Source organism: Bombina bombina, chromosome 2, assembly GCF_027579735.1.
Source record: "Bombina bombina isolate aBomBom1 chromosome 2, aBomBom1.pri, whole genome shotgun sequence".
Classification (NCBI taxonomy): Eukaryota; Metazoa; Chordata; class Amphibia; order Anura; family Bombinatoridae; genus Bombina; species Bombina bombina.
In genome coordinates this window covers 1,225,049,519-1,225,066,313 of record NC_069500.1, presented here as the reverse complement: position 1 = coordinate 1,225,066,313, position 16,795 = coordinate 1,225,049,519, and the positions used below count along the sequence as shown (strand labels likewise).

General features: G+C 38.1%; 1 protein-coding gene across 1 annotated transcript in view; it reads right to left on the bottom strand.

The window, feature by feature from the left end:
• Positions 1-1,008: 1,008 nt before the first annotated feature.
• The window catches only part of SGCB (sarcoglycan beta), a 124,280-nt gene continuing 108,493 nt past the window's right edge, over positions 1,009-16,795 (bottom strand). The window contains exon 6 of the mRNA XM_053703974.1: positions 1,009-2,589. Within this exon, the coding sequence (XP_053559949.1) occupies positions 2,386-2,589 (204 nt within the window). The 3' untranslated portion in view covers positions 1,009-2,385. The remainder of the gene's footprint in view (positions 2,590-16,795) is intronic.

Sequence of the window (16,795 nt, the reverse complement as noted above, 5' to 3'; positions counted from 1 at the left end):
GCATAATTTATAACAATGTATTAAAGATAGTCATTTATATTAAAAGGGACGGTCTAGTCCAAAATAAACTTTCATGATTCAGATAGGGCATGTAATTTTAAACAACTTTCCAATTTACTTTTAATATCAATTTAGCTTTGTTCTCTTAGTTATTCTTAGTTGAAAGCTAAACCTAGGTAGGCTCATATGCTAATTTCTTAGTCCTTGAAGTCTGCCTCTTATCTGAATGCATTTTGACAGTTTTTCATCACTAGAGGGTGTTAGTTCATGTGTGTCATATAGATAACATTGTGCTCACGCACATGGAGTTACCTAGGAGTCAGCATTGATTGGCTAAAATGCAAGTCTATCAAAAGAACTGAAATAAGGGGACAGTTTGCAGAGTATTAGATAAAAGGTAATCACAGAGGTAAAAAGTGTATTAATATAACTGTGTTGATTATGCAAAATTGGGGAATGGGTAATAAAGGGATTATCTATCTTTTAAAACAATAACAATTCTGGTGTAGACTGTCCCTTTAAATTGTATAAGGGACATGGAAACAATGCATTAACATTACATTTGATTCCTGCCCACTGTCACTATACTGCTGAGAAAAAAAAATAATATTTACAAAATGTTACTAAAAAGCATATGTCTGACCAAAACAATACAGCCAATGAAAGGTTGTTTTGCTTAAGCCAGGGGTGTAATAACAGCTCTTGGGCACTCATGCCATAGGTACACCACAGTCTATAGCAACAAGCTTCTAACAGCTCTTTTATATTTGGGGAGCAAAAAATAAAGGGTTACTGTTTTTTATTAAAATTATACAAATTGGGCTGTAATTGTTATATTTTTAATGTACAACTCTTAAGATTTTTTTTTATTTTGGACTTAATTTCTTGGAATAAATTGAATTAATTTAGTTTTTTCAGAGGCAATATAAACCTTCTGTTCCTACGTTTTCCAAGCACAGCTATTTCAGTATTTTTGGCTGTAAACATATTTAAAAAAACAAAAACACCCAGAATGCATTTTGTTTATTTATATATCTCAAAAACCACTTACATTTTCTTCAGATTTGTAGAGATTGTTAATTGTTGCTGTAATATCAAATTTATAGTAACTTTTAAGAGTTAAAAGCTTTAAAGGGACAGTCAACTCCAAAAATGTTATTTTTTTAAAAAAGATAGATAATCCCTTTATTACCCATTCCCCGGTTTTGCACAGCCAACATGGTTATATTAATATAATTTTTACCTCTGTGATTACCTTATATCTATCTAAGCATCTTGACATCCCCCTGAACACATGACTGAATATTTATCATCTATTGACTTGCATTTTAGCTAATTAGTGCAGTGCCATGCACAACTCCAAGGGAGAGATCACAATGTTATCTATATGGCCCACATGAACTAGCAGTCTCCTGTTGTGAAAAGCATAAAAAACAACAAAGCATGTGATTAAGAGGCTGTCTGTAGTGGTTTAGAAACAGGCAGAGTTGAGAGGTATATATGTTATAAAGAATATTAATATAACTATGTTGGTTGTGCAAAGCTGGGGAATGGGCAGTAAAGGTGTTATCTATCTTTTTAAACAATAACAAGTTTGGTGTTGACTGTCTATTTAAGCTTAAAGTATCCCTTTAGAGAATGAGGGGAAAAATGAATATATATGTGTATATATACACACATACACATACATACACACATACACATACATACATACATACTATTGATATACATGCACTGCCCCATAATTAGCCAGAATAGAGTTATAAAAAAGCTCTATATACAACCATTGGGCATCTTGTCATATAATCTTGCAAGTTCTTACAAGGCATCTGAGACTGATTAACACGCATAACAGTGTGTTTTGGATACACCATGAATGTAAGGGTGATAAAATGCTGCTACCTTGCACAAAATCTGAGCTCAGCGCATCATGGTGCTCATTTTCCTATAGAGAAAATAGAGCCCTGTAGAAACAAAAATTGCACGAGGATTGTGAAAGTCAGCAGTGGTTAAATTATATTTAATTTTTAGTTTGAAGACAGAAAGTATTTATTGGCATTGCATTTGTCCTGTAGCAATAATAATTACTAAAATATACTGTATGTATATATAACAGAATTTTTAAATAATAGTAGTGTAATACAAATTATCAGCATATGTAATATTTTGAAATTCATGACCCCCCCAATAATTGTAAATGCATTAAAACAAATGTAATATGAAAACAATTGTAAGTGCATTACAGGACACATTTGTTTAGTGGTTAAACATCACAAATAACACTCACAGATTTTGTTATAAAGCATTTCTGCAAATTGTTCACACAGAAAGAAAGTAAATATATATATAATAGTGTTACATATAAAATACTGCTGTATTAGATCTTTAGTATGTTGCACCACATGGGTTGGAAGAGGTTTGGCATCCCATGTTCCGACTTTCCACCTTCACTCTAAATAAAGTTCCATCGGCGCACATGCACAGTTTGTAGCGTTCCCATCCGTCATCGTACAGCAGCTCGCCGGTAGTGGAAGTAGGTAGTCGGGAAGTACTGACCATCACTGTGCCATTCAAGATTATACTTTGCTCCTAGTGTTAAAAAAACAAACAAACATTGCAATTCACACCCATAAAACTACATATTTAGTCACAATCTGATCATTTGGATTTGCTATAGTATCATATATACTCTTACTGCACAAATCTTCTAGTGGAAAAACAAAATGTATGTTTACCTGATAAATTTCTTTCTTTCCGGGCACAGAGAGTCTACAATGTCATTCCAATTACTAGTGGGATATTCAACTCCTGGCCAGCAGGAGGCGGCAAAGCTGTTAAGTGTAACTTCCCTTACCCATAATCCCCAGTCATTCAGCCGAAGGAAAATGGAAAAAGAAGAAATACAAGGGTGAAAAGGTGCCTGAGGTTTACTCAAAAAAACTGCCGAATTATAATTAAAAAAAGAGGGCGGGGTCGTGGACTCTCCATGCCCGGAAAGAAAGAAATTTATCAGATCCACAACATCATTCCAATTACTAGTGGGAACCAATACCCAAGCTAGAGGACACAGAATGAATAGGGAGGGAGGGAGAACAAGGCAGCAGGACCTAAACTGAAGGCACCACTGCTTGAAGAACCTTTCCCCCAAAAGAGGCCTCAGCCGAGGCAAAAGTATCGCAGAATTTGGAAAAAGTATGCAGAGAGGACCATGTAGCCTCTTTGCAAATCTGTTCCACAGAAGCTTCATTTTTGAAAGCCCAAGAAGAGGAGATGGCCCTAGTGGAATGAGCCGTAATTCTCTCAGGAGGCTGCTGTAAAGCAGTCTCATAAGCAAAACTAATCAAAACTTCTCAACCAGAGTGAAAGAGTAGTAGAAGTGCCCTTCTGACCCTTAGGTTTTCCAGAGAAAACAGGGCAGAAGATTGCAGAAAATCTTTAGTAGCTTGTAAGTAAAATTTTAGAGTGTGCACAACATCCAAGTTATGCAAAAGACGTTCCTTATGAGGAGAAGGATTAGGACAAAAAGAAGGAGCAACAAATTCCTGATTAATGTTTCGATCCGACATCACCTTAGGGAGAAAACCCAATTTAGTACGAAGGACCGCCTTATCTGCATGAAAGATAAGGTACGGAGAATCACACTGCAGAGCTGAAAGTTCAGAAAATCTGAGTGGAAGAAATAGCAAGGAGAAACAAAACCTTCCAAGGTAACAATTTTATATCAACACCATGCATCGGCTCAAACGGAGCCTGCTGCAAAACTTTAAGAACTAGATTAAGGCTCCAAGGAGGAGCCACAGGTTTAAACACAGGCCTGATTCTGACCAGGGCCTGTACAAAAGCTTGAACATCTGGTAAGTCTGCCAGACGTTTGAAGAGTCAGATGCCTGCATTTTCTATCCTTTTGCACAGAGTACTGACTGACAAACCTTTCTCCAGGCCATTCTGAAAAAAAGATAAAATACGGGGAATCCTTACCCGACTCCCGGAGAAACCCTTAGATTTGCACCAATAAAGATATTTACGCCATACCTTATAGTAAATCTTGCGAGTGACAGGTTTGCAAGCCTGAAGCATAGTATCAATGACCGCTTCAGAAAAACCACGTCTAGACAGAACTAGGCGTTCAATCTCCAAGCAGTCAGCTTCAGAGAATCCAGGTTTGGATGGAGGAAAGGACCCTGAATTTAAAGGTCCTTCCTCAGAGGTAACTTTCAAGGAGGTAGAGATGACATCCTTACCAGATCCGCAAACCAGATCCTGCGAGACCATGCAGGAGCTATTAGAATTACTGATGCTCTCTTCTGTTTGATACAAGCAATGACTTGTGGAAGGAGAGCAAACAGAGGAAACAGATATGCCAGAGAGAAGATCCAAGGAACCGTTAGAACAGCCTGAGGATCTCTTGACCTTGAACCATACTTTGGAACCTTGGTGTTTCGGCGGACGCCATCAGATCCAACTCTGGAACCCCCCACCTGAGGGTTATCTGAGAGAATACTTCTGGATGGAGAGCCCACTCCTCGGGATGAAAAGTCTGTCTGCTCAGAAAATCTGCCTCCCAATTGTCCACTCCTGGAATGTGGATGGCACCGGAATAAAGATAATTGAGGCCAAGCTGTCAAGGCAATGAAGATGGCTCTCAACTCCAAGATGTTTATGGGAAGAGAAGACTCTTCCCGAGACCACAGGCCCTGAGCCTTCAGAAAACCCCAAACAGCAGGCGTCCGAAGTCACAATCACCCAGGAAGGTCTCAGGAAGCAAGTGCCCGGAGACAGATGTTCCTGTGAAATCCAACACGAGAGAGAGTCTCTTGTAAGAGGGTCCAGATTTATCCTCTGCGATAAATCTGAATGGTCACCGTTCCATTGACAGAGCATGCAAAGCTGCAGCGGTCACAGATGGAACTGAGCAAATGGAATGATGTCCATGGAAGCCACCATCAGACCAATCACCTCCATGCATTAAGCCACTGTTTGACAAAAAGCATACTGGAGGGAAAGTCAGGAAGCAAGAAGTTTGGATTTTCTGACCTCCGCCAGGAAAATCTTCATGGACAGGGAATCTATGATTGTCCCTAGGAAACAGACTTTTGTAGTTGGAACTAGAGAACTCTTTTCCAAATTCACCTTCGACCCGTGGGAACGTAGAAAAGACAACAACATCTCTGTATGAGATTTTGCTAGTTGAAAAGATGATGCCTGAACCAAGATGTCGTCTAGATAAGGCGCCACAGCAATTCCCTGGGATCTGATCACTGCCAATAGGGCTCCTAGAACCTTTGTGAATATTCTGGGAGCCGTGGCAAGACCAAACAGAAGGGCAATAAATTGGAAATGCATGTCCAGAAAGACAAACCTTAGAAACTGGTAATAATCCCTGTGAATGGGAATGTGTAAATACGCATCCTTCAGGTCTTTGATCGTCATGAACTGACCTTCCTGGACCAATGCAAGAATGGAACGAATAATTTCCATCTTGAAGGACGGAACCCTGAGGAATTTGTTCAGACACTTTAGATCTAGGATGGGACAAAAAATTCCCTCCTTTTTAGGGACCACAAATAGATTTGAATAGAATCCTAGAGGGTCCTTTAGAGGGTCTGGTACAATAACTCCCAGGAGGATAGGTTATTTACGCAATTTAAGAAGGCCTCCCTCTTTACCTGGTTTGAGGCTAGTCTTGACAGGAGAAATCTGCCCCTTGGAGGGCAAGACTTGAATCCTAATTTGTAACCCTGGGATACTATGTCCAAAGCCCATGGATCTGGGACATCGCGTACCCAAGCCTGTCGAAAAAGAGAAAGCCTGCCCCCCACCTGATCCAAAATCGGATCAGGGCGGACCCTTCATGCTGATTTAGAGTCAGTGGATGGCTTTTTTTTGTTTTCTCTTATTCCAGGGTGGGCTGGATTTCCAAGTGGACCTGGATTGTGTCCTTTGAAGTTGCAAAAGGAAAGAAAATTATAATTCTGACAACCCTTAGGTCTACTGTTCTTGTCCTGAGGTAGGAAAGATCCCTTTCCACCCGTAATCTCGGAAATGATTTCCGCCAGGCCAGGACCAAAGAGAGTTTTACCCTTATAAAGTAAAGCCAAAAGCTTGGTTTTAGAAGATACATCAGCCGACCAAGATTTTAGCCACAGAGCTCTGCGAGCTAGAACAGTGAAGCTAGATATCTTAGCTCCCAGTTTAATTATATGCATGTTGGCATCACAGATAAAGGTACTGGCCCATTTAAGAGCTTTGATCCTATCCTGGATCTCTTCTAACGTAGTTTTGTCTGATATCAGATCAGATAGGGCATTGCACCAATAAGATGCTGCTCCTGCAACCGTGGCAATACTAGCCGCAGGTTGCCACTGTAAACCTTGATGGAGGTATATCTTTTTTAAGTAAGCCTCAAGCTTCTTATCCATTGGATCCTTAAAAGAACAACTATCCTCTATGGGAATGGTAGTTCTTTTAGCTAGAGTAGAGATAGCTCCCTCTACTTTAGGCACAGTGTGCAATGATTCCCAAATGGAGTCAGCAACAAGTAACATCTTCATAAAAATAGGGGAAGGGGAAAATGAAACCCCTGGCTTATCCCATTCATGAGCTATAATATCAGATATCTTGTCTGGAACATGAACAACATCCTCAGACATTGGAGAATCATGAACTCTTAAGTTTAGAGGACTTCTTGGGGTTGACAGCAACCAAAGGTTCAGAGTCGTCCAAAGTAGCTAGAACCTCCTTCAGAAGTAACCGGAGATGTTCAAGCTTAAATCTGAAATTAACTTCTTCAGATTCAGAAGATTTTTCTCCCAAAGTATCAGAGTCTGAGATTTCACCTTCAGAAGCTACTGAAGTATCTTCTTCATCAGATATCTGAGAAAGGTTGACCAGCACAATCTTAGAGTCAGAAACCTTGCTAGTAGGTAAATGTTTAGATTTCCTTTTACGCTTACCCGAAGAAGGGAAAGCAGACAAAGACTCAGATACTGCAGAAGTTATCTGAGCAGCAAAATCCCCAGGTACATTAACACCCCCAGGAGGATGAGAGGACACAGAAGGCACCGCATGAGAAACAACTAAGGCTTGGGCTTGGAAAGCTGAAGCATGTCACGCACAACAGTATCCTGAGAGACACTTGGCTCAGAAGGGAGTAATCTGTCTTTAAATTTTAAAGTTTTAGTTAAACATGCGAAGCAAAATTGCATTGGTAGGACAATTAGAGCCTCTAAGCATAGTAAGCATTTATCCATAGAGATAGGCTGGTCTATTTCTGATTCCATAACTGCAGAATTCAAATTTCTTAATAAAAACAAAATTAGAATGCAAAAAAAAACAACATTTGTAAATTTTAATATATAGCCAAAAAGTACATAGGTCAAAATATCAAGCAAAAACAGCAACCTCAGATTGCCTGAGGCTCCTACCGGACAGAAATGATACCCCACTAGCAAGAGGAAGCGACTCTCTCCTGCAGAGATCTGCCTTTTTATTGCAAAACGATCCGATAGATGATAGAATGAGGAACGATAATCTCAAAGCCGACACTGATCCTCTCCTTAGTAGCAACACCTCAAGCTCCGCTACGACTTCCTGAGTCTAAAGCGGAAGTGCGGGCGTCACGTGATCGGGCCAAAAGAAAAAAAACTGTGCAACTAATAAGCGTGCAAAAATTAAAAACGGCACCAGAAAGCAAAGCCGTTTAAACTATACCCAATATACTTGTCCTAGTCCAACTGCTGTAATAAAGGAAAAAGTAAAATCCTTTAAACCCCTTAGCCAAGTGTCTCTGATAACCCTTAAGTCTCTCACTCATAGCCCAATGAGGAATAAAAAGTCAAAACATAAAAACTTTTTAATACACAAAGTGCCTATGAATCTGTCTTAGAAGTATCCTTAACCTTAATAAGGATATCTATGACCCAAAGTAGATCCATATGAGGATTAACCCCTTAAGTGCAGCTGACCATCAGAACCTAGAAGGCAGAGGCACTTACCTTGGATCCAATTGCAGGACAGATAACTGCTACTTAGGTGTGACAGGTACTCCACTCCCTGTCATGGACCTGTAGGTAAAAGAAAGAAAAGAGTAACCAACTCTGGCTTTCTGCAAAGGGGTAGCAAAGTGTTAAGTAAAGCAAAGACTACCTTGCCGCCTTTTAACTGCTAAAAGCCACCGCTACTCTTACTAAAGAGATTGACATGGACACAGCTAGATCCCAATCCTTGCTAGCAGGGAAAAATACCCATAAAAGGATTAAATATCTTCAGACACCAACTTCGCACATCCTCCATTGACAGAGGCAAATAGAATGACTGAGGATTATGGGTAAAGGAAGTTACACTTAACAGCTTTGCTGGGGTGCTCTTTGCTTCCTCCTGCTGGCCAGAAGTTGAATATCCCACTAGTAATTGGAATGATGTTGTGGACTCTCCATGCCATAGGAAAGAAAATAAATATATGTATTGTATTTGCATCATCACACTCCTGCACACATACGATGACATACTTGCTTGCATATACATCTGCAGATACAGATAAGGTACAGTTTATAAGTTAGAAGACAGACATTATACACAATATGTTGTAAAATATCAGAAACATTAAAAGTACACCACTAAGTACTTTAAAACTAGAACTTGCCCAAATATTTCTGCTTCCTGGATTTTGAACAGATTTATTAAACGTAAGAGATTTTATTCAATCCCTTCACTGCAGCTCTTTTATTACATTAAAGGGATAGTCTAGTCAAAAATAAACTTTCATGATTCAGATAGAGCATGCAGTTTTAAGCAACTTTCTAATTTACTACTATTATCAATTTTTCTTTGTTCTCTTGGTTTCTTTATCCTATATTATAAAAGGCCAAGTGTGTTTGTCTGAAGCCGTCATGCGCAGTAGAGACAAACACACTTAGCCTTAGATCCTCGCACGCGCACCTCCGAGCTGAGAATAGACCTTTGCACGCGCACCCACCCGACCTCGCACCTCCGCAATTGAAACAGCAGCGCGAGGATCAGGAGCCTTTAAACAGCAGCGCGAGGATCAGGAGCCTTTAAACAGCAGCGCGAGGATCAGAAGCCTTTAAACAGCAGCGCAAGGAGGAGAGAGAGAGGAGAGAGAGAGACCGCTGTACTGCACAACATGGCCCGTGTGAACGGGCTTTAGGACTAGGTTTAATATAAAATACAAAAACAAATGTGATGCTGCACAAAAAATGATAAAAGTCCCAGGTTATCACGGTGGTAATGTTCAGCAGGTGAACCTCAGGGAAAAAAAGAAGAAACATGTATAGTGAAGTTCTGTAGTTATGTGAAATTTACAGCAGAACCTAGAAAGGTACTCACATTGTCTAGAGCTTCAAAATCATGCTCTAGATATATATGCACAGGAAGCTCCTAATAGGAGGCAAGGCAAAAAAGGATGTTCCAGCTCCAAAGGATGAATCCGAAGTGGTTAAAAAGTATAACAAATTTATTAAAAATAAATAATTTTTACAAACTTGAGGACATTGATTGGATTCCAGGTAGATGTCATTTTATGAATATTTCTGTATAACATAATCGTCTCCGGGGTGGGTTCTTTAACAAGTAACTTATCAGCATATATAGATAGGCTACTCCAACCTTATGTAGTCAATAACAAAGCCTATTTAAAAGACACACTAAGTATATTACAAATCCTACATGACATAAAATGGGAGAAAGATTGGTGGCTGGTTTCAGCAGATGTTTCATCTTTATACATTAATATAAATAAAGAAAAAGGAATAGAGGCAGTTAAATGTATTTTAGAAAAGGTTGGAAAGTTAGATCCAATACAGATAGACTACATATTAGAAGGGATTAAAATCATATTGGAGACTAACTTATTTTGGTTTCAAAATAATTTCTTTTTGCAGATAGATGGAACAGCAATGGGTATCAGGTTTGCACCCAGCAATGCAAATTTGTATATGTCAGCCTGGGAAGACATCCATGTGTATGCTGACGGGGGTGCAAACCTGGTATGCTATCACAGATATATAGACAATCTGTTCATGATCTGGAAGGGGACAGAGAGAGATCTTAAAACTTTCATGGAATCACTAAATGTTAATGACTGGCAAATCAAACTAAATTGGGAAAGTAGTCAAGAAACGTTAAATTTTTTGGATTTATCCATATATATTGAAAATGGTATGTTAAAAACTAAAAATTACTTTAAACCTGTAGATGTCAAAAGTTACATTCAATTAGTCAGTTGTCATCTTTACAACTGGCTAAAAAATATTCCCAAGAGCCAAATAAGCAGACTGCGAAGGAATTGTAGTGACAACAGTGTTTTTTACGAACAATCTAAACACTTTAAGACTAAATTTTATAGAAAAAAAAGTATCCAGAGCAAAAGAAATATTTTAATTTTTTTTAAAAAATATGACAAAAAGAACGACAAGTTTGAATGCAATGAAGGGAAAGTAGGACCTATAATCTTAGATTAGTGTGCCCAAAATAAAGAAATAAGGAACATCATTAATAGACATTTGGACGTACTTAAAAAAGATTATGGTCTGAGAGATATTATACAGGATAAACAATTTATAGTTTTTAAAATATGAAAAGATAAAATCACTAGACGTTTTCTCAAAGATAAGAACAATGAAAATTGGTTGGGAGAAAATCTAAAAGGTTCTACAGATGTGGGAAATGTAAGGGCTGTAAAGAATTCTCTCCACAAGAGAGGAACATTAGATCTCTAACAATGGGTAACGATAAACAATACGAGATAATACAAATGATTACATGTAATTCAAATAATGTTATTTACTTATTAAAATGTTCTTGCAATCTAATCAAGATTGGAAGGACCTCTAGAAAACTTTCAGTTAGATTTAGGGAGCATGTATATAATATCAACAAAAGGTTTTGATAAATATGCACTATCTGATCACTTTAAAAGGATAAAAGGATACACAACTGTGATCCTAAACATATAAAATTACATTTGGGTATCCAAAATGCCCAATTACATTGAAGAGGTGGGGACATTAATGCGATCTTAGGTTGATTGGAAATTAAATGGATCTTTGATCTAAACACGTTTATTCCCAATGGTTTAAGTAAAGATTTTGAATTGCATCACTTTTTAGAATAATAATCCTCTCTGGTTTTGATTACTATATGACCTCAATTTATGAAAGGTCTTGTGGACCTGATACGACACTGCAGATCAGGTCCGCAAGACCTCGCTGAATGCGGAGATCAATACGCTCTCCGTATTCAGCATTGCACCAGCAGCTCACAAGAGCTGCTGGTGCAATGCCGCCCCCTGCAGACTCGCAGTTAATAGGCCGCCAGCAGGGAGGTGTCAATCAACCCAATCGTACTCGATCGGGTTGATTTCCGGCGATGTCTGTCCGCCTGCTCAGAGCAGGCGGACAGGTTATGGAGCAGCGGTCTTTGTGACCGCTGCTTCATAACTGCTGTTTCTGGGGAGTCTGAAGACTCGCCAGAAACACGGGCCGTCAAGCTCCTTTCGGAGCTTGATAGATAGGCCCCTATACCTTTGACACAATTAAGAAATTCAAATAGCCTAGTGGGTTGTGACAGTAATATAATAATTTTAAGATATTGAGGACATTGGTTTGATTCCAGGTAGATGCTATTTGATAAATTTCTCTGTACAATACAACCATTTGTTAATATTAATAAAAAGGTCTAAAGTTTTAGAACAATCCTGTTAGCTCAGGATGCTTAAGACATAGATCTAGCCATCTTATGAAACTTTTAAGACTGAGGTTCGATTCCCAATGGTTTAAATAAATTTTGAATTGCTCATTTTTCAGAATAATTTTCTCCTCTGGTTATAATCACTTTATGCTTTTTGAATATTTCAGAAATTTAAATAGCCTGGTGAACCATCACAGAAACATAATAATTTTTACAAACTTGAGGACATTGGTTCGATTCCAGGTGGATGTCATTTTATGAATATTTCTGTATAACATAATTATTTGCTAACACTAGTTCAGGATGTAGAGATATAATTAAAAAAAAAAAAGACAGAGGTTCAATTCCCACATTTACTTTTAGATTTATAAGATTTTATTGAATGTTTTATTTAATTTTTATGTGTGTTAATTATGTATAAATAAATTGTATTTGATAACATGCCAATTATATGTATTTTTGCTATGTGGCAAACGTATTTTTCTTAATTAAATCAATAAGACATGAGAACTCTGTCAAAACACCTGCATAAGAATCCAGGACCCAATCAGAAGTGGAGTTACAACTATAAAAGGTCATCAGGACCATCTTGAAGTCATCCTTGAAAAAGGCAAGCTGTGATTGGTGAAACGATTGTTGGAGCAGTGATGTCACAATAGGGGCGGAGCCTTGTTCCTTACCGGACTAACAGAGCATTCATTGGACATTGTGATACACAGTCTTTTGTTTGTAGTAGTCTATGATTGGGACAGTCTCATTATATGCCTTGTGACTTGTTTTTAATAAATTTGTTATACTTTTTAACCACTTCTGATTCATCCTTTGGAGCTGGAACATCCTTCTTTGCCTTGCCTCCTATTAGGAGCTTCCTGTGCATATATATCTAGAGATTGATTTTGAATCTCTAGACAATGTGAGTACCTTTTCTAGGTTCTATTGTAAATTTCACATAACTACAGAACTTCACTATATGTGTTTCTTCTTGTTTTTTTCCCTGAGGTTCACCTGCTGAGCATTACCACCGTGATAACCTGGGACTTTTATCATTTTTTGTGCACCATCACATTTGTTTTTGTATTTTATTATTTCTTATATTGTGATTTAAGCAAGTTTATATATTGTTTTTTTGTTATTTTAATATAAGCTTAGGAGCCGGCCCATTTTTGTTCCAGCACCTGGGTAGCGCTTGCCGATTGGTGGCTACATTTAGACACTAATCAAAAAGCGCTACCCAGGTGCTGAACCAAAAATGGGCCGGCTCCTATGCTTAAATTCTTGCTTTTTCAAATAAAGATACAAAGAGAATAAACTAAAATTGATAATAGGAGTGAATTAGAAAGTTGCTTAAAATTGCACTCTCTAATTCATGAAAGTTTAATTTTAACTAGACTATTCCTTTAAAGTGTTCTCCACATAAAATGTTGCCAACTGTGTGATGTTATGAAATGGCCTGATGGCGCAGTGTAATACTTCTCAATATAACATGTTCTGTTACTTAAAAATGTTACTTAATAATCTATCTGAAGCACAGATTGCATAATTTAGCATGCATTGGTTTAGGGGTAAATTTACCATCTCTGCAGGCAGGCAGGTACGCAAGTAGTGAAGCTGTCCGCCTACAACCACCACTAACGATCTTTCTTTGCAAGGCAAAAATTTAACATTACATAAGAGGATTCTTGTGCAATGCCCCCTTGAGCCTTCCTAACCTAGAATTCATTATTTATTTTATGTATCGGACGTGTGATGTTGTGAGTCTAGCAGAATTAATGACATTAGATCAGGATCATTCGATGGTATCAAGTAATACAAAAGTCAAACAAGTTACCACCTTAAATCAGTTTTCTATCCCATCCAATCGAGATGACTGTTCCTTGAGGCTTTTCATAACAGAGTAGAGGTATTATCACAAAAGATAAATAGCCCCAGACACAACAATTTGATGAGAGTCTTAGCCTAGAATGATTGTGCTCTCAAGGTTACATTGTCATTAAGCAGCTGACAAAGGAAGGGGTATAGTGGTTTATTGATGGGGCTTTTTCTGCAACCAATAGTTTAAGTAGAGACGACTTATCTGTTTCCTCCCGTAAGAAATCTAATAAGAGGAATAGTGAAGCAAGACCTATATGTATAAAAAAAGAAAAAGTATAGTAGTCAATTTGGCCATGCCTGTAACAGCATCTCTTAGCATCTGTAAATTTTGAGTGGATTTGATGAATTGATGCAATTAAATAGCTAATTGGTGTAATTGTATTCCAAGATGCAATAAAACTATTGCAAATTATGTGGCACCTAGTGCCTTTAGAGTAAACAACAGAGAAACTGCATTGCGTGGGCCACTATAGGTGTGAGTATACAGGTTGTAAAGTCTGATTATGTTACCATGGGTAAACTGCTTCAATCTGCACCCACCATGAGATTTATGAAGTACACTCCTGCACAAATTGTCAGACCAATTATAAAATCTATCAACTTGTAAAACAATATGTGGGATGCAATGCCAGGGAAGCTAGGGTACGCATCAGGAAACAAGTCAATGACATAACATGATAACCCTTGTTTAGAGGTTGCAAAACATTTAATCACTGTTCATGTTAAAAGGTGTAACACCTTTTCTTGGTCTGTTATAGAACTGGATGTAAAGCTTACCATATATGTGCAACGCTTCCGCCAAGAAAACTGAGAAATGCATTTCACTTTGTTTTTAATAAATTTGCAAGTTTTTATCTTAACCTGTTGTTGGTTTGTGGTGTGCACTCACATACAAAAAAGAGATTATGTCATACTAACTAGACAAGCTGTGACACTGGAGCAGATTACTGTTAAATATGTGAGTTAACAATTTAGTAACTTTATTATCTAAACAATCTGCAGAATCACACACCTGTTTTTTTTTGCCTTTAAAAACTTACAGACAGTGCAAATGGTAGCAGCATATTAGCTTCTGCATGGAAGATTGGTCAACTTTTCTGAACATGGATAACAATCACGTTCCATCAGTGACTTTATAGATGAACCTTTCTGCGCCCCCTTACTTTCTTTCTCCATTTTAGTGGACACTATTTTAACTTCATCATTGCATGGTTTCCTTAATTAGGCTTTTCAATGTCCATTTGGGTTGTAAAATTTGCACCTATAGCAATCCGGTAAAGAGATTTAAATATGGTAGCTGGGGCAGTATTTCCTTGTCTATGATTAAGGACAGTGATATTTTTAAAAAGCACAGCTTTTGTATGTTTGGATCAGCAAAGAAAAAGATCATGAGCAAGCAAAAAAACAAAACAACCATCAGGAATGCTGAATAAAGAGAAACTGACGATGATTTGTCAGTTAACGTTCAACATGCTTCATGCTCTCTTGGCCATACTTTGGTGATTGCACCCATGTTTCAAAATGCTGCTGAGAAATGGCACCCACTGGACATCAGTCATTGCAGACTGGGTCACCAGGCCTATCAGAGTTACATGCTGTATGCTCAAGGGGTTCAGAAACAACTGCAAGGAGTGGGACATCTGAACATTTCTCAAGTGATGCTTCCAACACTATGGAGATCTATACACAGTTTATAGAGGTAGGTCTCAAGAAGCTTGAAAAAAAGCAAACGGTCTGAAAAAGTTGTCATGGGTATGAAGTTGCATGAAACATGCAAGACTTTATAGGAATTACAGTATTTTTCATTGATTTTCCCTTGTCAATTGGAGGTGAGAAAATGAATCTGCCCCATCACTTCATAAATTATGCAGACTTTAAAGGGATAGTCTACTTGAAAACGGTTATTGTTTAAAAAGATAGATAATCCCTTTAGTGCATAACCAAAACGGTTATATTAATTATACTTTATTTACCTTTTATGATTGCCTGTATCTAAGCCATTGCAGACTGTCCTTTATCTCAGTGCGGTTTATAATCTTGCATTTTAGTCAATGTTATCTATAGGGCACACATAAAAACTAGCACTGCCTAGCTGTTGGGCAAGTTCTAAAAAGCACTGAGATAAGGGGCGGCCTGCTGGGGCTTAGAAGCAGGCAAATTTAGAGGTTTTAAAGTATTTTAATACAATAATGTTGGTTATGCAAATCTGGAAAAACAAAAATTTATGCTTACCTGATAAATGTATTTCTTTCTTGATACAGTGAGTCCACGGATCAGCAATTACTGTTGGGAATATCACTCCTGGCCAGCAGGAGGAAGCAAAGAGCACCACGGCAAAGCTGTTATGTATCACTTGCCTTCCCACAACCTCCAGTCATTCGACCGAAGGAAAAGGAAAGGGAATAACACAAGGTGCAGAGGTGCCTGAGGCTTATACAAAAAAACTGTCTGAAAACAGGGAGGGCCGTGGACTCACCGTGTAAAGAAAGAAATACATTTATCAGGTAAGCATAAATTTAGTTTTCTCTTTCTTAAGACACGGTGAGTCCATGGATCAGCAATTACTGTTGGGAATCAATACCCAAGCTAGAGGACACTGATGATAAGGGAGGGCAAGACAGGATCCTAAACAGAAGGCACCACAGCTTGCAGAACCTTTCTCCTAAAGAAAGCCTTAGTGTGCAAAAAGACCAAATCGCAGCCTTACAAATCTGTTCTACAGAAGCCTCATTCTTGAAGGCCCAAGAAGACACAGCCTTAGTAGAGTGAGCTGTAATTCTCTCAGGAGGCTGCTGTCCAGCAGTCTCATATGCCAAACGAATAACACTTCTCAACCAGAGAGAAAGAGAAGTGGCAGTAGCTTTCTGACCCTTACGTTTTCCAGAAAAACAAACAATGCTGAAGACTGACGAAATTCCTTTGCAGCCTGCAAATAGAACTTAAAGGGACATGAAACCCAAATTTTTTTTCATGATTCAGATAGAGAATACAATTTTAAACAACTTTTCAATTTACTTCTATTGTTTAATTTGCTTCCTTCTCTTGTTATCCTTAGCTAAAATGTTTATCTAGGCAAGTTCTAGTTTCTAGCTGTTGATTGGTGGCTGAATATATATAGATTGTGATTGGCTCACCCGTGTGTTCAGTTAGAAACCATTAGTGCATTGCTGCTCCTTCAACAAATGGTACCAAGTGAATTAAAGGGACACTGAACCCA